Below are 24,480 nucleotides of genomic sequence, written 5' to 3' on the forward strand. Positions count from 1 at the left end.
GTGATGACGCAGCCCTGAGGGGATATTCTCCCGCATTTGGTCTGATTAGCTAGTCAGGTCAGGTGCGGGTAAGGGGATGGGTCTGTTATGATGTGGCTGGGGTAAACCAGTTCTGCTGTCGGGCCCTGCTGCGGATGTCACTGATTGCATTGCGCAGTTGACCCTTGTGCGGTGTGATGCGGTGAGGATCTGTCCGTTCTCGCCTTTGGGGCTAAGATGCGAATGAATGTGTTTGAATGGATGAGTAAATGGAGAGTGAGTCGTCCTGTCTCGGCCACCTCCCTTTCCTTGGGGGAAGCAGCCTAGGTATATAGATAGATAGATAGATAACTGTTTCCGAGACTGTGTAGTGTATCTCCAGCGTTAACGTTGCTCTCCCTGTGTAATGGACACGTCTCCTACTTGATGACGTCATGCAAACCCTCATTAGGGGAGTGGCTGTTTGTGAATGAGTCAGTCACTGGAGGAACCTCAATAGGATGCAGACATGTGAAATCACCACTTTTAAAAGTCCATCCTCCAGTAGGACCGAAACTATCTACCGTTCTGTACATCAGAACTGGTAGACGCAAACTCTGCCACCTGCCCATGAAGAATTCACGACGTGGCAAGTTTCAACCAGTGTTGACACTCACGAAAACGAAAAAGAAAAAAGACAAATAAGGCTCCTTCATAAAAAAAATGATAATTCGATTCTTTTCTAAGTTTTAAAGCAAGTTGCGCACAAAAATTATTACCAAAATTAATAAATGCACATACATCACAAGCTAATAACGTATCGCCATCAGCTGTTATCATGGCTTGGTTCCCTGGGCCTGACCTCAAGCAGTACATCGGCTGTTTTAAATGTCTGGACTGTGCTAATCTCATGCCATTCATCATGTGCCACTTAGCTAATAAAAAAGTCATAATTGTAGATCACATAACTCATGTAAAATATACGTACATACTGGATATGTATTTTGAGACATACAGTAAGTGAATAATGGAGTTAATGTGTTAAGAGACTTGACGGGGCAGAGTGTTTGTTTTGATGGGGAATCGTCGTGAAGGGAGTAATACACGTGTCACAGCTGGGTTTGTTTACGTCTGTATTCGAGGCAGAGTGGCGGCTGTGCGGAACTTCATCTACAAGCCACTGAAATAAGAAGAGTGACCTCTCTATCCGTGATTTGTACTTCACAGCTTCTTCCCAGGCTGTGAACTACGGTAGGTTACTCCCTTAGCTTCCAAGAGATGAAATACAGTACTCTAAATCAGTGTGAAGACAACTAGGCAGTTTAACATTTTCAACTTTAACGGGTGTTGCCTCTAAGGAAAGCATCCTATTGTCCTTTATGATTTATTGTCTTAAGTTTCAGGCTGCTGTGTTATTTTGTGCCTTTTTTTTATTTTATTTATTTATTTTTTTGGCTTGTTGAAATAAAAAGCAGTGTGTTCATGGCTGAAAAAATTATTCTGCTTGAAATGTTGAATACAATCTACGGTAGCAGAAACCAAAACTGTTCAAGTATTTTTGTTTGTCTATCTGTCTGTTGCCAGATGCCTTAATCCTATAATGGGTACGGTAGCCACAAACAAATTGCTTCCATCTTGCCCTGTTCTCCACCATTTGACTGCCCTTCTCCCCAGCTAACACCCACCTCTCTCATATACCTTTCCACTCCAAGCCTCCATCTCATGCTTAGCCTCACTTCCCCTCCATGTCACCCACATACACTCTCCTCAGTAGTCTCTCACTTTCCATCCTCTCCACATGGCCAGACCACGTCAATGTATTTCTTTTAATGCTTTCTATTACTTCCACACCACAATGCTCCTTCACATCTTCATTTGTTAGTCTGTCTGTCCTCGTAACTCTACGTGCTTCTCTCAGAGAACTCATTACCACTGCTCCCATTCTTGACTTGTGTCCTTCCAACAAGATCCAAGCATCACCTCCATATGTTAGAGCTGCTATCCCAGTACTATCATGCAGTGACTTTTTTTTACTTCTGTGCTCACTTCCCTGTTTCTTATCACAGCTTTCAAAGAACGAGCAACATTCCATCCTTGTTGTACCCTTTCAAGTTATTCATCCTCCAAACTTCCATCCTTACTCATCATGCTACCCAAGTACAGTATTTAAATGCACTCACATTTTCCATTTTCTCATCATCCAGCCTCACTGTACATTCAGTGACATAATTTCTCTCAAAGACCATAGCTTTACTCTTCCCTACATTCACCTTTAGAATTCATTTCATACACACTCTCTCAAATTCAGTCATCAAGCCTTGCAGTATTTTTGTTTTTACTATCAATATACGGTAGTACCATTTACTTTACATTTTTCTTCTATGACACTTCTGTTGAAAATGACCACTCTGAAGGGATTAATGACCCTAAAGGAAGGGAAGGAGTTAATTTGTGATGTGTTGTACAAGAACAGTATTTGGAAATTTTGAGATGTAAATAGAAAGCATTTCAAAATACTCAAATTGCAGATGTTTCTCCTAAGTACTGGTATCTATTGAACTACCGGTATTTATGATACTGTTCTTACAGGAAAATGTGATAGTCTTTGTGAATGAAAGAGCTGGTCATAAATTGACAGAATCACTTTGAGTAGTTTATCAATATTTTTCTATTTTCCTTATGATTTTTATTTGTGTTTGTGTGTTCTTGCCTTATTTAGGAAGCCTTATTGTTATGGAGCATTTTTATTTTCAATTGTTTCATCTCTCTCCTACGGGAAATTATACCGTATATTATTTTTATTTTTTTATTTTTACATAAGGGCACTCAGGTTTTATGGTACAGAGTTTTGAGTGTGTTTTATGGCTCATTATACACGTCACCTTTTCATAGTACGGTAACACTTGTCACACATCAGCTTTGTTCCCTGTAGAATATTTATGAATGTTAACATTGCAAATGGTGTCCCACACAGAGGCTGCAATGTACTGTATTGGCCCGTGTCAAGTTGCAAGTTTAGGTTACCGGTGATTAGTATCTAGGCTACACTACATTGTATATTGGCAGACAAAGTGTCTGCAATGCAGATGAATGTCAGAATTCTAAGAATCACAAAAATCCTTCAGACGAACCTTTTGTTTTACCATGAAAGCCATGAACAGTCATAGGGTAAAATATGAGGACAGTGGCACAGTCATTGTGTACTCTAATCAATAAATGTTAATAAACAGTCCTTTCAATGCTTCATTCCATTAGGAAATTTCGAAATACCGTATTACTCTTCTTATTTTAATCAAATTTACCAAAATTTTTCTCTTTGTCAAGCATCAGATTGTAGGATGCTGTTTTCTTCTGCATAGTAAAATACAGTAGTGCACTCTGTTTTAACCAGGCACATTTTATAGGTTAATTTAGGTTTAAGATAGAATAGGTTAGGTTAGGGTAAAACCTCCAGAAGAGATCAGACCATGATTGGCTTATACAGATTGTACTAAAGTATGTTGCTGTGCAGAAGAACGTGGAAATCTGCATACATCAACCCAAACACCTTTCTTCCTCTCATAATATATCATGGGAGGGGAGTAGGTATGTTTAAACTTAAAATAGCACCAGACTCACTAAGAGTGGTGTGGTTGGCTCTCTCGTGTGCCTGAGGGTGTAGGGAGAAGCTTGGTGGGACAGAGATGGGGAGTGGTTTTGGAGGTCCACCTGGGGGGACTGAGGAGGGTAGGGGAGAGGCAGGCAGGGAGAGAGTATATTTATATACAGTATACCAAGTAAGACGTTTGCAGGCGATCTTGGACATCACAGCTTCCAAAGCAGTAATAAAATGAATGTGGTGAATACTCTTCCAAACATAGTCAGCACTGTAGTACCTGATGATGGCCTGAGGTGGGCCAAAAATTCGGACTGGTTATGTTTGGAAGAGCATTCACCACATTCATTTTATATATATATACCCAAGTGGGGTTGGTGGAGGATTAGTGCCCCTCCCTGTAAAACAATTAACTCTAAGCCCTTGGGCACCCCGTTTGGGATACATGGCGTCTGGCAATGAATGAATATATATATATATATATATATATATATATATATTGTATATATGTGTATATATATGTATACAGTGCTCGTCAGAAGTATGGAGCGCCCTGCGTCCCTCCTGAGAAACAAACCTTTCAACATTGAAAAAACATATAAATAATGCATTTTATTTACCTTTAGTGCTTCGTAGGGTAGCCTTTACGTTTCTTCACGGACCTGAGACGTCTTGGAAGTGAAAGGGCGAGGCTCCTGAGGTGCTGGAGGGGTATTTTGTCCCAGGAGTCACGAATGGCGGCTTCCAACTTAGGCAGAGAGCTCACGTCCTTCCCTTGGAGACTCTTCTTTACGAGGTACCAGAGGTTTTCAATCGGGTTGAGGTCTGGGCTATTTCCTGGCCAGTCTGTCATGAATGATACCTCGCAGTCACGAAGCCAATTGGTGACTGATTTAGGCTTGTGAGCAGGTGCACCGTCCTGCTGAAACACTCGTGCACCTGTTAGCTCGAAGGAGTCTGGTAAATGATCACACAGAAGCTCCAGGTAAACATCCTGAATCACTCTGAGGTTCTTGGGAAGTACAACAAGCTTCCCCAAACCCTTCCCTGAGAAACAACCCCATACCATGAGTGAATCAGGATGTTTAACTGTGCTTTCTACATACCGTGGGTCAAGTGGGTCACTACCTTTGCGTCGATACACACGTGCTCCTCTGTTACAGGTAACACTAAACGTTGCCTCATCAGACCACAACACTGACAACCATTGCTCCTCACCCCAGTTTAGATATTTATTAGCAAAGGCAAGCCTACGAATTCTCTGGCTCTTGGTGAGAAGAGGCTTTTTCACAGGCATGTGACTTGTGTAACCAAGCTCATGCACCCTATGAGACACTGTTCTCACTGACACCTCACCAAACACTTCCGGGTTGCTCTCCTTAATTTTCCTTGCACTCACACGAGGATTAAACTCCACTGCACGTTTTAAAACATTAACAGACCTTGGGGAAGTTTTCCTAGAACTACCAGACCTCGGTTTCTTTGTGGGAACTTCACCACTGTTTTCCTTCTGAAACCGCGCACACCAACGACGCACTGTTGATCGTGCCACACCAACCAATTCACTAATTTCCTTTGTCTGGTGGCCTGCCTCCTTTAGAGCAATGATCTGGGATATGATTTCACTCGATAGTTCACGGGTAGGTGCCATAACAAAGTTTTGAAGGCCAAAACACTGCGGGACACTTGGTAAAAAATGGCGCAATTTGAGAGGGACACTCGGCGGAGTTCCTCTCTCTCAGGCAGCCCGTGGGCGACTGAGGCGGGAACCAACCAGCACGTTGGAAGGCCTCAGGCTACCGTGACGTCATGCTCGGAGCTCAAACTTGTGGCTCAATTCTTACCCCCAAAAATGGGTGATTCTTTTTGGGCCATAAGTATTGCGCGCCCAGCGGACAACGCTGAATACTTTTGACGAGTACTGTACATATATATGCAGTATATACAGTATGCCAACGACCATACCACATTGAGTACACTGCTTCCCGTCCGATCAGCGAAGTTAAGCAACGTTGGGCCTGGTTAGTACTTGGATGGGTGACTGCCTGGGAACACCAGATGCTGTTGGCATAACGTTCTCCCTACGTGTCAAGTGGGGTTGGTGGAGGATTGGTGCCCCTCCCTGTAAAACAATTAACTCTAAGCCCGTGGCCACCCCGTTTGGGATACATGGCATCTGGCAATGAATGAATGAAAGATATATATATATATATATATATCACTCTCATCTTAAATGTTGGGACCAACTGCCTAGCTCCGGGCTCCTACGCTCCTCTTGGGGCAATGTAGGATTGGATGATTGATGGATGGATAGATATACTGTATATATATATATACAGTATACTGTACAGTAAATCCTCGTAGTTCGACACATTTTACTTCGACTCCTTGTTTTTCGCCCAAGAAAAAAGTTTCCGAGTTGTTTCACACTTCGCTAGTTTTCTTGCATTTCGACCCTACCAGCTGGCAGACGACATTCAGCAGACGATGCGTATCGATGCTCAGTCTAGGCACTGTCCATTTTTCTGTGCAACAGTTTTCCATGATTTTTATACAGCATGTTCAGCGGGGCAGTAGACACACGTGAGTTTGTTATTATTTATGATAGTAACGTATGATCTTCAGCCGTGTCGTGAATACACAGCAGGTCCAGTTGGGCAGTAGACACACATGAGTTTGTTATAGTTTGTGATCATAACATACGATCTTCAGCTGTGTCATGCTACTATTTCTTAACAAAGAATTGTTACCTGTTTCTCATAACACTATTTATTTTTGTTTTGATGGACAAATACCGGAAATGAATGTAAAATAAAGCTTATCGATATTTAAGGAAGGAAAGGAAAATAACCGTACCAATACAGAGATGGTAGACTCAGCCCACCAATTTTTTATTCTGTTTGACATTGTTACAGCCTCTCTTCCTTGTAGCAGTGAGTAAAATAATGCTGTTATAATTTCTCCCCTCCTTTTAGTGACAAAGAGGGCACATTAGATGACCGGGGTTTAGTTGACTTACTTTGATGTTGAAAATTAAATATTCTGGTGAAAAGTGTCAGCTTTTCCTTGGTTAGTGACATCGGGAACTAGCCCATCCACTCTCAACACACCTTCACTTCCCACTCAAGCCAGTCTTCACCTTATTTCTGGTAAGGATTTTTGGTGTTGCAGCTCTTTATAACAGTTTTAATGTCTTTTCAGGTACATGTTTATTGTGTTATGCTGTTTTAGCACTAGCATACACACTTCATTTAATTTTGGGTAAGGCCTGTTTAGTGTTATAGTACTTTCTGATAGGGTAGGTACGTGCCCTACCGGAACGCTCCTCTATTTTTCCCACTGATTCTTAACTTCACACTTCGACGTTTCACGGTTCGTGAGGTTTTGGTAGAACATGCAAGGAGCGAAAAACGAGGATATACTGTATGTATATATATATATATATATATATATATATCTATCTATCTATTGCCAGACGCCTCAATCCCGTTTGGGGTGGCCACAAACAAATCGCCTCCAAGTCGCCCTGTCCACCGCCATTTCACTGCCCTGCTCCCAACTCACACCCCCCTCTCTCATATACCTCTCCACCCCATCCCTCCATCTCATCCTCGGCCTCCCCCTCCCTCTTCCCCCCTCCACCTCACTCACATACACTCTCTTTGTCAGTCTTTCACCCTCCATCCTCTCCACATGGCCATATATATATATATATATATATATATATATATATATACTGTATACTGTATATATATATATATATACATCCATGAAGCCTCTGTGGTACAGTGGTAGAGTGTGCGTTTCATACACTGATGAACCAGGGTTTGCGCCCCGCCAGGGTAATAAACTTTGGGAGTGTTCACCCAGCCACATACTGCATTGGCGGACACAAGGGGTGCTGTGGTTGAACCAGTGTTGCTTACTATAAAGTATGCTTGCACCCAGTCGGCCTGCGCGGGCCGATTGCACTTGGTTCACAGACTACACACACATCCAAAGCCACTACAACACTACAATTACACTTACAAGCACTTCTCACCCAACATACAATCTCTGCCAGACAGCCTAAGCCTCTTGGTAAAGATGCATTGGCTGTATTGTCCTGACTTCAGTCAGGACAGGCCTGTCCTGCAGTGGATACACAAACGGCTGACGATGACGATATATATACATACAGTACAGTATATAATTTGTGGTAGGTGGGGGCACTCACCATCCATTCACTCAATGTAGTGCTGCTCTCGGGGATCTGCCCTTTCTTCTCCTCCATCCTTCTTTCCTTCCATCCTCCTCTGTCTTTCTTTCCTTCATTCTTTCCATGTCCTTTTGCCTACAGATGACTTTACACTCCATCTTCCATCTTTCATTCCTTCATTCTTTCCTCTTCCTTCTGCCTGTGGGTGATTCTGCACTGAGTGACAAGCCAAATAGTTTCCTGTACACCAGGAAACCATTTACTATGCTGGGTGGTAACCATATAACCAAATTTTGGCACCTGGTGGTTTAGTTGGTAATTATTGCACTCCAATTGGATTGAGCCAGTAAAGGTTTATATCCAAGGGGTGGTTGGGGTTTATTGCTCATGTAATGCCACTTAGGGATGAGTGAGGCTGGTCACTCTCATCTTAAATGTCAGGACCAACTGCCTAACCCTGGGCTCCTACTCTCCTCGTGGGGCATCGTAGGATTGGATGAGAGATAGATAGATACAGTATATAATTATATACACTAATGGTATAGTATATTTATACAGAACAGAGCCCTCGCACAGTGAACGAGTTTATGGGCAGCAGATGAGCTCATTCACTGTGAATTCGTTCACTGTGAACAACATATCTCATGGGAAAAATAGCATATGAGCAGCACTGCTCCCTCAAAGTCCAATTTTTGAGTCATAGAGATTTATTAAATTGCACATTTCAAACATACAGTACAGATATGTAAACTATAAACCACATGGTTATTTACCTTAAATGAAGCAGATGGCAGTCCTGACTGGCTTGAATGCAGGTGATTCCTAGGCAGGGAGATACACTTAGGGTGTCTCCGCCACATCACCTTCCACTTCTTCGTTCCCGTCACCAGTCTCACCCTCATGACCTGACTGAACCATTTTCCCACATGCCTCTATCTCATTCATCTCTCCCATAAAGCCTTCAAAGTCCACATATGACACCACTGACATCACATCATCATCGTCTTCCCCAGGAAGTGTAGCAGAGGATGGGGAGGCAACTGGCTCCTGTTGATCCTGAGTTCGGTAGTAGCATGTAATGAGCGTTTTTCTTCTGTTGACTTCCATATTGTGTCTTTCAGTGTAATAATGAAAAGTGGTTTCTGCCTCACTGAGCACTTACTGTGTCCTATGGTAGCTGGTTTCATTTGCCCATACCTCTTCTCTTAGAACATCCACTGCTGAGAGAATTTTACTGATCATCAACATAGGCAAATTTTCGTCCTCCATTGGTTTCTGCTAAACGGGTTGCTCAGATTTTGCCTCTTGTGCAGTATCTGCAAGGAGGGGGAGTCATTCAGTATGAGAGATTTTTTTTGTTTTAATGGGAGATGGCGGTTATGGCCTACTCTTTACCCCAGTTTCATTCACCCTGGGTTCAACTCATTCATTGTGGTTTTGAGGACCTGATTACTCCCAGCTCGTTTACTCGGCGAATCGTTTACTCTGAATACGTTCACTGTGTGAGGGCACTATACGTAGTAGTAGATAATTATACACCAGCCAGTTGACACCACGACCTCTACAACAGCAGCAGAGGGTAAGTACACGATTTTTTTGTGTATTTATGTCATTTGTAATTGATTTGTAAGATTTTTTTTTTTTTTAAATCCAAATTGCAATAGTAAGTCTGGTTGTGGGAAAGGGATAATGTGCAGGGAGCCTGGTGTCTGGAGATTAAGAGCACAAATAATAAAATCCCTTAGGTAAAAAATATGATAATATAGGAGACATTATTTTGCAGATTCACTGAGTTGATCACCACTTATAAAAATTTTACTGCGATATAGATCTTGCAGGTTATAATAATATTCTGGATCACAGCAGTACTTATTCCAGTTTTGCATAGAGTGATCCTGGAGGTCTGTAGTCTTTTTTCCATCAAGACTGTTTCTGGTGAAAATCTAAGAGACTTCCTCTCATACAGTGCACCAGTGTACTACAGGTAACTATTTCCCTTCTAAAATACACTGTAATGTAATTTTTAAAATAAGCCACCGGATTTTAAAGTTGCAGAAATGCATAAGTTTGATGATATTGAGTATAATACCTGGTACCTTATGTGTTATAAGCAGATCAAACATAGTTGGATATAACCTAACCATGAAAGAAACATTCATTCAGTCTTTACCTTTGACCTGTTACTGGCACAAAAGGAAGTTTTTTCCATATAAGAGAGAATTTTTATTCATGCATGACAGGTGTAAGGCTGTATGATCATGAAACATGGGCAGTTAAAAACCATTGTTTCTGTATACAGTGTACTAAAATGTGAATAGAGAGATGATTATGCACTGTTGCTTAGAGACCAGACATTTTTTGTAGAAATAAGAGATTAAACTATTGTGTGTATTTGTGAGGTGTTTTCTACTGTACAGTTAGACTTTGTTGGTTTGAATACAAGGAGCTAATGTGTGAAAGCTGTTGGATGAAACTATGCTCAGCAGAGAGAAGTACTGGGATGGATAAGATCTTGAGAAGGATTATGCAAATTGGTGGTGATGTTGCAGATCATGTACTCTGTAAAGTGACTATCAGGTGAACAAGGCTGACCTGTGCAAGCATGGTACATTACCTTTCAAAATGTGTGTATGTTTTTTTAGGAAAACTTGTGTATGTTTTGACAGAAAATAGGTACTGAATAAGATTAGCAACAGGCATTTGGACATGTACTGTATGTATAATGCTTTGTATCACAACCCCACAGGTTTGACAGCAGAAACAATGCCTATGTCATGGCATGATGCAATGGTGCTGAGTGTGCTGGTGTGCTGTGTGCCATTGCAGTATTGGATTTCACAGCATACCTCAGTCACTCAGGATCAGCGCACAGCTGAGGTGCATAAGCTTGTGAACCAAGTACATGCCCTGACTAACAAGTGGCTCTCAACAAAGGCATGGAGGGAATGGCTGGTGGGCATCCAGCAGCAGTACATGGCCACTGGTAATGATGTTGATTTATAGACCAGTTCTGCATTTATGAAGACTGCTTTTGCTAATAGTAGAATTGTTATGAACAAATGTTATTTTTTTATTTGTTTTCTCACCCCAACAGTGGTATAGTAACTCCATACTTCACTAACTGATGCATCTTGCTGCTAGCATGGTGTTAGCAGATCATAGGCATAATGTGCAGACATCCCTTAAATCCATTAGTTTTTTTGTGAACATATTTTGAAGCTGAAGCAAAGACATTTTTTAGAAAGCTATCACTCATTTATATTATCTACCATTGTGTTTTAGTAATCAATACTTTTGTTGACATTGGAGGAGCACACCGGATATTGTATCATACAACGTAATCTCTTAACCTGTTTGTATCCAGACACCGTAATCCTGGAGGGAGTGACCACAAATGAATCACCTTCATGTCATTCTGGCCTCACTGCAACTCAAACCCTCCTCACTCATAAACCCATACTTTACTTCACCACCACACCCCTCCACCTCATCTTTGTCTCACCCTTCCCCCTTCCCCTCTACCTTTCAATAATATGTACTCTTCTAGTCAGTTTCTCTTTTTCCATTCTCTTCATATAGCCAAACCATCTCAAGGCCCTTATTTTTCAAGCCTATGCGTGTCAACACAGTGCTCCTTCATTTGCCCATTTTTCTGTCACTCTCCATGTAACTCCATGTTCTCCTTTCAGAATACTCATTTCCACTCCACTCACTCTTGACTTGTGTATTTCCAACAGAGTCCAAGCTTCACTTCCATAAATTAACGTGGAGATCACAATACTGTCATACAGCAGGGAAAAAGAGGATGCTGGTTCAGTGAAAGCAGTGGTAAGGCATAGGAAAGTTAGTGTGGATGTATAAAAGTTGCTGCATGGTAAGTATTGTGAGCCTCACTTAAACATATGGAAGTGAAGCTTGGACCTTGTAGTAAGGATGCAAGTCAAAAGTGAGAGTGGTGGAAGTGAGTTATCTAAGAGGAGCTTTTTTTTTTTTTTTTTTCTGTTATTATTATTATTATTTTTTTTTTTTTTAAAGGCAAACAGACAGATGAATGAGGCAGGGAAGGATTTCTGTGGTTTTGATGTGGATGTGCCAGAAAACATTAGGAGAAATACTTTCAAATGGATTGGCAATCAGGAGAGGATGGAAGATGAGAGGCTGACTATGAGAGAGTATGTGGGTGAGGTGAATGTGGGGACAGTAAGGAGACCATGGATGAGATGAAGGGATGGAGTGGAAAGGTATATGAGGGATGGAGATGTGAGTTGGAGAGAGAGCAGCTTGATGGCAGAGGACATGGTGACATGGGGGCAATTCATTATTTTGTGGTAACCCCTTGCAAGATGAAGGCATGTGGTTATAAACAGATAGGTTGATAGATTTTGAGTGAGTTAATGATTTGTTTTTCTCTCTGATAAGGAGAGTGTGTTTTCATCCCTGTTTGTTTGTTTGTTACTTTGTCAGTTAGCAGGATTACTCAAAAACTAAATTAGAAAACTGGACCATATATGGTGGGTAGATAGCCCTTGTCCCACGGAACTGTCGATTAACTTTTGGGACTGATGTATGTTAAAGTAGCTTGTGTGCCTGTTAGCAGGATTACTCAAAAACTCAGAGATATTTCGATCAACTTTGGTGGGTAGATAGCCCATGTCCCAGGGAACAATCGATTAACTTTTCAGACCGATCGAGATTGTATTACAGATTCAGGATCCGGACAACTCATTTTGCAAAACTTTATCAGTGATGAGAAAACCTTACTCATTATTAAGAGTGGTTTGAAAATTACATTGCCCTTGTCGGAGAGATTCACACCACTGAGTGCCTGTCTAGTTTTTTCTTTTTTTATGCGACATTACTCGGAATAGGATATGTGTCAGATGCTTTAATGAGTGGCGCTGATAAAGAACCGACATGTGGTGTCAATATACACTCTGGGTTGAGCTAAGGAGCTTCAGGATCTAGCCAGGAACCAAAGCACATATATCCCTTCATCTCACTGTGGGGATGGATCCTGATCTGACCCTGTCTTCTGAAAGGACACCTGTTCCTGCATTATGTATGTACTGTACTTTACATGTAGGATGGCCCCATAAAAGCAGTTGATTACTTATGGTCAGTGGATCTGCTTGGTCAGATGGACTTGGGTTAAGCAGCTGTAAAGAGTATAATTACAGGTCTTTGCATTTTGTTGTAGTCACCTCAGTTTCATTTACCCAGTTTTTGAACATTACAGATTACAGTCATTGGTATATACTGGATGATGATGACCCTAGTGGAGAGTGTCCAGCAGTGGAAGTGTGGGACTACCGCAATCCTGAGGGCTCATTTGGCATGTCCCCAAGGCCCCGTATTCTTCGTCCTCTGAATGTCAAGTGGAGGGTGGGGCAGGTGGTGAAGCATAGCATCTGGGGCTACAGAGGTGTCATCATAGGCTGGGACCATAGAGCTAAGGTGCTCACGTTTTTATTCTCTTATTCTGTAGCGTGATATTGCACCATGTTAGGTGTGGCCCCCATAAAAGAACCTCCAGGTGTTTCTGTGTCTTCTCAGTATTGATCCATCTTTCCACAACATGCCACTGTTTTCATTTACTCTTTGCATCTTATCTCGTCACTTTGGCCTTGGTTTCCCTTTCCTTTGCTTCCCAACCACCTGCCGTTCATAGTCTCATGTAATCAAGCTCTTGGTCTTCATTTGGTCCATATGGCCAAATACCTCTTTCTGTTTTCCCCTCACTGACCTGTTAACCACATTCTTCACAAATCCTTTCATTGGTCTGCCTGTCCATCTATGTCACGCTGCAGGTCCTTCTTTTGTAATGTGTTTCAACATCTCTCTTTCTTGATTTGTGTCAATCAAGCATTGTCCACCTTTCACTGTTGTATGTTAATGGTGATACTAATGTACTGTCATGCATTGTTTTCTCCATATCCATGCTTACAGTCTTATTTCATATCACTGCTCCTTATACTCCTGTTACCTTCCTTCCATGCCAAATGCTTTCCTCCTATTTATCCTCCATAGTACCGTCTTTATTTACAACACTTCCTAAAGGATTGAACACTTGCATATTTTTCATTTCTGTACCATTTTGTCTCAACATTGTCTTTTTGCCCCTTACAAGCATCATTTCTTTGGTTCTCCTTACAGTCACTTCTTAATATTATGACGTGCGCACACACACACACACACACACACACACACACACACACACACACACACACACACACACACACACACACACACACTTACGAAGTGGGTGGTTACTGTCCCCCTTGAGCAAGGGGACGGGTGTGTGCGTGTGTGAAGGTCACAGCCTTGCCCTTAGATCGGACTATATGAGCTCTCAGCTCCCTTCCGGGAGGGTAAAAAGCTGACGATCACGACCATCAAGTGATCCTGACCGACCCGGTGAATTACACACACACACACACACACAATTTACATTGTAGTAACCCTGAGAGAATTTAAAACTTGAACCTCATGATATGACACAGGTGATTTAACCTTCTGATTCCACCCCTCTGCCTGCCTTCCCTCCATGTGCTGTACAAGAAATAGAATGAATAACCCATTAATGAATGTAGTTTGGTATGTACCAGTCAAGTCTTTCTGAAAATGCCTGTACAGTATTAGTCTCCTGATCATTCTCAGTCTGATTTAAAGATACTTTACTGTATCTATCTTGAGATGTAAGTGCATGCATTGGGGGGTGTGATTTGCCATAGACGACCTCCGGAAGAACATTAGGCATTAATAGTCACATAGTAAATGCAGAGGCTAAAGTTTTGTAGTTGCAGATCAACAGGGATAGAATTTCAGCTCAAACCAAGGATGGGACATCTTTTCACATTGTGGCGTAGCATTGAAAGCCAAGTTGTTGTTGTTGTTGATCAACCTCAGTCTGTCTGGCTGAGCTGATCCATCAACCACAGGCAGGTGACCATGCAGAGAACTTGTGTTAATGTGAGTGATTCACATAAGTCGCATGATGTTATTGCAAGATTACCAAGTTTCTGGGGTTTAGTACTGTATTACACTATATGAAAATTGGCAGGAAAGAGAAATTGTGATATTAATCAAAATATTGACTGACAGTCATATTAAATAGTCAGATTCTGGATGATTTGGTGTCTGGGTGATAATGCAAGAATTTGTTATAGCTATTTAACATTTTTAGGTAAAGGATTTTAATCGTAATTAGTAACCAGTGTGTTCATTTCAGTTTAGGGTAGTTGCAAGTATTTCTTTATTTATTTTTCTGGTGGTAGTGAGGAAGTGAATAGTATATCATAGAGAACATTTATTCCAAGCCAACTTTTATTATATGTATTCTCTTATTTTTCCAGGCACCCGAGGAGTGGATACGCAAGATGCACCAAGATAATAAGGTAAGATTTGTGTGCTTAGTATTTTTACATGAGAATACTTTAATACAGTAGTCTCATATGATTTAATGCCTGCAAGGCAAAATATTCACATCATGCAATGCCATACTTACAGTACACTCCCTTGACTTCCGGATGGTCGGGTTAAGTAGAAAATCACCGTGATGTTTTCCAGCATCAACCAAGCATTTATAATATTTGTGAAAGTAAACCTTCTGACTCATCCTAGTGTCATGGTAAATGAGACTTTCATGTGTAACCCATGCATCATATATCTCCATTCTCCCAGAGCAGGCCCTATTGTCTACACAAAGTAATTTGTCTTGTGTTGTTTTTACTGTTTTTCATTGTGGTCTGTTGCGATTGCAGCGCCAAACACCTCCTGGCAGTTCACCTTGCTGTGCTTTATGCGGATGTCCTTTGGTTTTCATAATGTGAGGTTGTAGATGTGTACAAGTGTGTTAGAGCAGGATAGTTTACTTCTCTCCTTGTTTTAGTTTCTTCTCTGCTCCTCGTTGTTTCCCCATTCCTTCCGTCCTGTTTTGCAACCTTAGTTGGGGAGGGCTACATATTCATGTTTAGTGTTTAGATTTCTTTTCCTTTATTCTTGATATTATTGACTGTAAGTCAAATGTTCCTTTGTGTTATATTGGATAGTGGCACCATGGTTGAGAGAGATACTGTACTTGCAAGAGTGGTTGTGGTTTATTTAGACAACAGTGTGAACATATATTACACTGCATGTCAAGTGCTGTTATCTTATATAATTATTAACATATGAAAGCAATCTTGGGAAGTAGTAACAAATTCTTTTCATTCTTTACAGTTGTTTACCTGTAGTTTTACCCATTCAGGCATGAATATAGAAATGTTTTGAATCAGGCATTCTGCTGAAAACTTTTTGTAAACTTCCTGAATGTTGCAGCACTGGAGAGACCAGCCCAACTATGCTCTCTTGGTCAACACTGATGACAGACAGTCTCCACAGATCACTTATGTTCCGCAGGAGAACATTGCACCAATAATAAACTATGAGGTATAGTATCCAGTTTTCAAGATGAAGAACCGTCCTTCACATTTTGTACATGGCTAAAGAAAGTGGGCACAGGTGATGGGAGTGGAGTGCTGTAAATCCTCTCTATCAGTTGTTGCTACTTCCTTGTGAGATAATAGGGGCCTGGCTGTTAGTGGCTTTTCTCTCTGTCTTCATTATGGAGGTCAACATGATTCATCTCAGGCCTAAGTAGGATGAGGCAAATGTGTTTATGACTTTTCCAAATGCCATAAAGTCAAAAAGTATACTCCCAAGGTTTTTCATAAAAGGTCTGCACTTTGAACTTACCACTACTGTACAGTATATGGATGGTTTTTCAATACATTGTCATTCCTGAATGAGACTGCGTGAGTCAAGCGTTGTCTACCTCATCATATCAGGCTCTGCCATATTCTTTCTTTTTTGGTCTTCACGTGAGGAGCTTCCACCCAGTTGTCTTACATTCATCCACTGCTAGTTTTCATTTTCGTTTTCATTTTTAAAGGCTCCAGCATGCGTGCATGTGCTGGCCTTGGTCACCTAATGGCGGCTCTCCACGCTGCACGATCCATTGTAGCCTCCCTGTTCAGTCCCTTAACCCTGAGGTCACACTTAATGACCTCGTCCCATGTCTTTCTCGGTCTACCCCTCACAACCCCACCCCCAATATTAACACTTCTCACTCTCCTCACCCCACTATCATCCCTCATCCTCTCCACATGTCCAAACCATCTCAATCTACCTCTCCTCATCACAACACCAATACACTCCAGTCCCATCCTACCTCTCAACTCTTCCATTGTAAACCCAGCCCCTCCAGGCTTTGGACACAGGGACGCACTGCACATCCACCTAATCATTGTCATTTCTGTACGTCTGAGCCGGCGAATATCTTCCTCCTTCACTGCCCAGGTCTCACTACCACACAGCATCACACTCCTAACACATGCTGCACACGAAGACCCCTCAGCACGTAGGGAGAGGCCTCTCAGTGTCAGGAGAGGCAAGAGCTCCCTGAACTTCCTCCAACCACCCCCCACCCCAGCCACAGAGCTAGCTCAAGCCCCACCTCCAGCACACAACATGTCTCCCAAATAACAAAACTCTTCCACACACTCAAGAGATTCACCAGCAAGTTCAATCCCCTTACGTCTAACAATCTCCACCTGCTCACCCCGACACACCGTACACACAAAATCAGCATTATCTCGCATTCTACCTCTGACACCACTACATCTCTTATGCACCCATCCATCACAAACACCGCACAAGATGGAACCACTTTCCAATCCTCCGCAGGAAATTGCACACGGCCACTCTCCCTCGTCTTTGACAGCACCGCCACCAACCCCAGACATCATCACTCCTGTTCTATCTCCATTCACCCTTAAGCCCTTGTGCCCCATACCATCTCTCCACTTCCCAAACCCTTCCTCCGCCTCCCCCTCGCTCTCCGCAACCAACACCAAATCATCAGCACACAACAACTCCCACGGGAGTCCGCCTCCAAAGTCACGTGAAAGGGCCCCAAGCACCATGACAAACAACATGGGACTCAAGACCGACCCCCAATGCACACCAGCATTCATGAAAAACTCATCACTCAAATCTCCATTCACTCTTACCTGGGTGTGAGCACCCACATACATAGCCATAACCACCCTAAACAGCCACTCCTCCAAGCCAAGCTCTCTCATTGCCCGCTTCACCTCCTCTCTAGGGACTCTGTCAAAGGCCTTTTCCAAATCAACAAAAACAAAATAAAGATCCCTTCTCCTACCAATATATTTTTCCTGGAGCTGTCGAACAATGAATATAGCATCATTGGTCCCCCTACCTGGCATAAACCCAAACTGCATCTCATCAATATTCACTCTTTCTCTAATCATACCTTCTAAAACTCTCTCCATTACCTTCATTATCTGATCTAAAAGCTTTATACCTCTATAATTTCCTCTTTCCAGGACATCACCCTTCCCTTTATACACATTTACAATTACACTCTTCAGCCAATCATCTGGGACTACACACTCACAAATAATCCTATTTATCAGGTCAGTGACCAACCCCACCCCTATAGTGTCATATATTAACTGGCAGTTTTTATCTTTATTCTTGCAGAGATGTATTTTTGGGGGAGAGATAAAATATGTTGTGCTCCAGGAGAGCAGCAATCATAGATGCCTGCCTACCCCTTATTCATTGTGAGAGTTCTGGGTTGGTGAGGATTGTTTAGTCCCACATGGGAGTACCAAAAACCCATAGGCATAGATCAACAATGGGTATGTTACTGAGTAGGGTACCTGAGTGGGTGGATGGTCAAAGGTTGAAGGGTCCTTTTACTGAAGTGTGTCTCCAGTTAAAAAAGAATATGGAAAGGTGTGAAAAATGCTAAACAAGCCTCACCATCCTGATACCCTCATGATGAATGAGAGGCAGGCATTTGGCAAAATAACGAAAACCCTTGCCACCTCCTTAGACATGATGTGAATCATGCTGACCTCCATAAAATGCTAGCTGTGGTCTCTGACTTTCTTCCTAATGGGTATCTGCACTGAATGAAGACAGAGAGAAAAACCAGAAACACCCAGTCTCCTATTACCCCATAAAGGGTTTGGGTCATTGATGCTTTCTGTGTTGTGTTTTGTGTTAACAGGGATTACTTTTAACTAAACTATTATCAGTTCTCAGGTAGCAAATAGAGGATATATCATGTTCAGGTTGAAGAATTTAACACTTTCCCATTCATTGGATGTTCTGAGGCATCAGATCTTTACTTGTTCCTTGGATGCCCCATGGTTGTATTTGCCTGTCACGTAAGTTATGCTCAATATATTTTTTTAAAAATGCTACCTCAAACTATGGAAAATACCCTGAATCTGAAAAGCTCGAGAATCAACGTGAAGGGGTTTGACAGCTAAACAAGAATGGGATTGGATGGTGAGTTGTTGAAGGGGTGGAACAGGAAGGTGTTAAGAGTGGCACTTATTGATAGTCTGGTGAAACTCTCCTTGAGGGATATTGCTGAAGAAACTTTCCTTGAGAGATAGTCCTGAAGAAACTTTCCTTGAGAGGTAATACTAAAGAAGCATTCCTTGAGAGATGCAGCAAAGGTGAGGCTTTGGAAGTGTAGCCTAATTGATGCTGTCATAAATGAGGAACCAGGAATATTGACTCTCTTATTATATTTCAGATCAGTCACCCAGAGCTGAACCTGTACTTTGATTCATATGATGGAGCGCAGTACGTGCCCCGGCCATGGCTAAGAGCAGTGTACCCCATGGACTGAAGACCACCTGGTGGGTTCTGAGTACATCATTTGTGAAGTAACTGTGCAGTACACAAGGGATTACATAGATCTAGGAACTGGGTACTTGTTCAGAAATGTGGTAGATGATGGGAGATAGTATATAATATGTTGTTATACAAGAGAGGGGATGATGTAAGAGAGTACAGTTTGTTATCATGGGAGTACAATATTAGTTTGTCCATTGTAATCAGGAAAATGTTGGTAGAATAGTGATTGTCAGGGTAAGAGAGATTATGGAGACGTTGGTTACATATAAACTGTGTATGGTATGATTGTGCCATGGGGAGCATGTGGACCTGAGATAGATATCATTTCAAAACAGAGAGTGTCACATTAATTTTCTTTTGGATTTCTTTATTAGACCATTCATTCTTCATCCATCATCCAGTCCTATGTCACCCCATGGAGAGCACAGGAACCCAGGGCTAGGCAAGTTGGTCCTGACATTTAAGATGAGAGTGACCAGCCTCACTCATCCCTGAGTGGCATTACGTGAGCAATAAACCCCAACCACCCCTTGGATATAAATCTACACAGGCTCAATCTGATTGTAGCACCTTAATTACCCACTAAACTAACAGGTGCCATAATTTGGTTGTGTGGTTACCACCCAGTGTAGTAAATGGTTTCCTGGTGTACAGGAAACCATTTGAGTGTCACTCAGTGTAGAGTCACCCATAGGCAGAAGGAAGAGGAAAGAAAGACAGAAGAGGGAGTGTAAAGTCACCCATAGGCAGAAGAAAGAGAAGAGAATAAAGGAAAGAAAAACAGTAGAGGAAGGAAAGAACAGAGGAAAAGGAAGACACCCGAAGCAGCACTGCATCAAGTGAGTAGATGGTGAGCACCCTCACCTACCACTGTTTCTTCCATAATAATAATTTTGCATACATAATGCACTCAGTATATTTCCTCAGAGCTTCATTATTGCAACCACTCCTCACTTCTCTTATTTGCACTACACTGCTTTTTACTCTTATATCCCACTGTACCATTATTCTTGGTCACTGACATCCTCGCAACATTGTGCACATCTCAAAAATTGCTAATTAACTTTCATTATGCATTCCATAAGCTTAAAAAAATCCATTTATTCTCTGTTCAGTGACACCTGACTCCTCCCCATATTGTTTGCTCTCATTCATTGGGTACTGTATCGTTTTTAGAATTTTTCATTTTCATTCATAAAGTCTGAGCAGTACTGTCCTAGTTTTCTTCTGTGTTGCTCACCTTTATTGCATAGTGCAAGAATATGATAAGTGATCAGACACTGGTCTCTGCCATTCCTTCTGATCTCATGTGACATTAAAACATCATAGCATCTTTCAGTAGTAACTGTGAGACTTCTTTAAACACTCATTCCACTTCCTGTATGCAATCATAGCATCTTTCAGTAGTAACTGTGAGACTTCTTTAAACACTCATTCCACTTCCTGTATGCAGTGTTCCATACATTACAATCACAACACCCTCACACAACTCTGCATAGAGCTAAAAATGTTTCATCCTTCCAAGGTCTGACCCACATGTCAGTGCATAGCACATAAATCACTTGGAGAATAGTTCTGTATGTACACGACTTTTCATTACTCGAGTTTGGGGAGGCAACGGACATGATTGTGTGCAACACTTATTTAAGGAAAAGAGACAGTAGGTTAATTATGTATGAGTCTGGGGGAAATAGCAGTCAGATAGATTATTTTCTGGTTAGGAGGGCCGATAGGAGGTTAGTGAGGGATGTTAAAGTTATAGGAAGTGAGGAGTGTGTGCAGCAGCACAAACTATTGATTTGTGATATGGTGCTTAAAGAACAAGTGATGAATAAGGGGACTTATGTACCTAGGAGGAAAATATGGAAGCTGAAAAACCAAGTAGTAAGGGATGCCTTCTATAGCGAGTTGAGGAGAGTGGTGGCTGAACAGGGAGCTGCAGAAAGAGGCGTTAATGAACAGTACAGAGCCCTCAAGAACAATTTCTTGAGAGTTACTGATGTAACATGCGGTTGGACAAGAGGACCACCAAGACATAAAGTAACATGGTGGTGGGATGAGGGTGTAGAAGTGGCAGTTAAGGAGAAAAGAAGGCTTTTCCGGGAATGGAAGAAGGGTGGTAGCAAAGAGGAATATTTGGCTGCCAAGCATAGGGCTAGAAGAGAGGTATACAGGGCAAAGTCTGAGTCACAGAGACAATTACTTGATAACCTAAATCATGGGGAAAGGAAAAATATATTTAGGGTGGCAGGTCAGGTGAAGAGGGATAATCGAGATATTATAGGTGAGCAGTGTGTGAAGAATGATGAAGGAAGGGTAGTGGTGAACAGTGAGGATATTAAAGATGCATGGAGAGAGCATTATAACCGGTTGTTGAATGAGGAGTTTGACTGGGACAGGGAAGGTTTGGAGCCAGCATATCCAGTGTCTGGCCCTTGGCCTTTGATTGATACTGCTACTGTGAGTGAGGCAATAGGCAGGATGAGGGTGAGGAAGGCAGCAGGTGTGTCTGGGTTGACTGCCGAAATGTTGAAGGCCTCAGGCGATATAGGGGTGAGTTTAGTCACTGACCTGATAAATAGGATTATTTATGAGTGTGTTGTCCCAGATGATTGGCTGAAGAGTGTAATTGTAAATGTGTGTAAAGGGAGGGGTGATGCCCTGGAAAGAGGAAATTATAGAGGTATAAAGCTTTTAGATCAGATAATGAAGGTAATGGAGAGAATTTTAGAAGGTATGATTAGAGAAAGCGTGAATATTGATTAGATGCAGTTTGGGTTTTTGCCAGGTAGGGGGACCACTGATGCCATATTCATTGTTCGACAGCTTCAGGAAAAATATATTGGTAGGAGAAGGGATCATTATTTTGTTTTTGTTGATTTGGAAAAGGCCTTTGGCAGAGTCCCTACAGAGGTGGTGAAGTGGGCAATGAGAAAGCTTGGCTTGGAGGAGTGGCTGTTTAGGGTGGTTATGACCATGTATGTGGGTGCTCATACCCAGGTGAGAGTGAATGGAGATTTGAGTGATGAGTTTTCCGTGAATGTTGGTGTGCATCAGGGGTCAGTCTTGAGTCCCATGTTGTTTATCATGGTACTTGAAGCCCTTTCACGTGACTTTAGAAACAGACTCCCGCGGGAGTTGTTGTATGCTGGTGATTTGGTGTTGATTGCAGAGAACGAAAGGGAGGCGGAGGAAAGGTTTAGGAAGTGGAGAGATGGTATGGGGCAAAAGGGTTTAAGGGTAAATGCAGATAAAACAAAAGTGATGATATCTAGGGTTGGTGGCGGTACTGTCAAAGACGAGGGAGAGTGGCCAGGTGCAGTTTGCCACAAGGGCGTGGGATGTAATTCCATCTTGTGCGGTGTGTGTGATAAATGGGTGCATAAGAGATGTAGTGGTATCAGAGGTAGACTGCGAGATAATGCTGATTTTATGTGTACTGCGTGCCGGGGTGAGCTGGTGGAGGTTGTCAGACGTGAAAGGATTGAACTTGCTGGTGAATCTCTTGAGTGTGTGGAAGAGTTTTGTTACTTGGGAGACATGTTGTGTGCTGGAGGTGGGGCTGGAGCTAGCTCTGTGGCTAGGGTGAGAAGTGGTTGGAAGAAGTTCAGGGAGCTCTTGCCTCTCCTGACATTGAGAGGGCTCTTCCTACATGCTAAGGGGTCTTTGTATGCAGCATGTGTTAGGAGTGTAATGCTGTATGGTAGTGAGACCTGGGCAGTGAAGGGGGAAGATATTTGCCAGCTCAGACGTACAGAAATGACAATGATTAAGTGGATGTGCAGTGCGTCCTTGCGTCCAAGGCCTGGAGGGGCTGGGTTTACGATGGAAGAGTTGAGAGGTAGGATGGGACTGGAGTGTATTGGTGTTGTGATGAGGAGAGGTAGATTGAGGTGGTTTGGACATGTGGAGAGGATGGGGGATGATAATTGGGTGAGGAAGATGAGAAGTGTTAATATTGGGGGTGGGGTTATGAGGGGTAGACCGAGAAAGACATGGGACGAGGTCATTAAGTGTGACCTTAGGGTTAAGGGATTGAACAGGGAGGTTGCAATGGATCGTGCAGCGTGGAGAGCCGCCATTAGGTGACCAAGGCTGACACGTGCAAGCATGTTGGAGCCTTTAAAAACGAAATGAAAGGAAACGTCATCCAAAAATTATATCCTGCATGATCATAGCGGTCCTTGTTGTTGTGGTTGTATTGGCCCCAGGCTCATGTGAATGTGAACCTAGTGCAATCTAACTTACCCTGTTGCGCTGCAGTTCACCTTCCTCCTTTGGATGGCTAGGAAGGGAGTTGAGGGTTATTTATCTTATCATTACCAAGCTCCTAGTTTCCTGGGTGCATAACAGGACTAACCATCTGCACAGTTTTTTTTTTTTTTTTTTTTTTTTTTTTTTAATAGAAACGTCACATGCACCTGCGAGACAGAGTTAGTTACTATACAATAAAAATAAAAAGGATGCTAAATTCTTGCCATGTTCTCCTTTGTACATAATTCATCCAACCAGCTCAATCTCCAGTCATTGTTCAAATGATTGTTCCTTCTCTCCCATTGATGTCTTCCATTACAAAGACTTTATAACTCCTGGGCATTCCTCCTACTACCTTTTTATCAGTTACAGACTTAAATAAACCTAACATGATAACCTTTAGCTCTTTACATCCACTGTAATCTTTTTCAGCATTGTTTCATGGAAGGACTGTGCAGTCAACACACTCTGTCTTTACTGTACTATAGGTATGGTGGCTCTGATTTCAGGTAAGATGAAGGGTATTGGTGGTAAATATTATTTTGTTTTGTTGGTGCATTTCTGTATTTCTGTTACTGTATGGAAATCTGAGTTCATAAATCCTGTGGAGTTCTATTCTGACCTGACAGAAGACTTGCAGTTCAAAGATCCTTCGACTTTAATTGTTGTACCTGGTAAATGTTTCTAGATACTGGGTTACTCATTTAACTAAATATGTTATACAGTTTTGTACCTTGTGTTTATGGTTGTTTAT

The 24,480-nt window shown here is 42.1% G+C and overlaps 1 protein-coding gene and 1 non-coding gene across 3 annotated transcripts; both read left to right on the plus strand.

Moving 5' to 3' along the window:
- The first annotated feature begins 1,152 nt into the window (after positions 1-1,152).
- Positions 1,153-24,480, plus strand: LOC145389738 (uncharacterized). 2 transcript variants are annotated; one of them, XM_080264930.1, is made up of 7 exons: positions 1,153-1,209; positions 10,498-10,734; positions 12,988-13,205; positions 15,104-15,145; positions 16,068-16,178; positions 19,369-19,474; positions 24,159-24,480. In XM_080264930.1, exons 2-6 carry the CDS (start codon positions 10,515-10,517, stop codon positions 19,462-19,464), a joined length of 687 nt encoding a protein of 228 aa, XP_080121056.1. In that variant the 5' UTR covers positions 1,153-1,209; positions 10,498-10,514; the 3' UTR covers positions 19,465-19,474; positions 24,159-24,480. The 2 variants fall into 2 exon arrangements, with proteins under 2 accessions (XP_080121056.1, XP_080121057.1); XM_080264931.1 differs by having other exon boundaries at positions 19,369-19,485; positions 24,159-24,174.
- LOC145390446 (5S ribosomal RNA) lies at positions 5,505-5,623 on the plus strand. Its single transcript, XR_013895635.1, has one exon. It is a non-coding gene; the product is annotated as a 5S ribosomal RNA (ribosomal RNA).

This window comes from Coenobita brevimanus, chromosome 14 (assembly GCF_032717465.1).
Source record: "Coenobita brevimanus isolate Jiangsu-jjx chromosome 14, ASM3271746v2, whole genome shotgun sequence".
NCBI classification, from domain to species: Eukaryota; Metazoa; Arthropoda; class Malacostraca; order Decapoda; family Coenobitidae; genus Coenobita; species Coenobita brevimanus.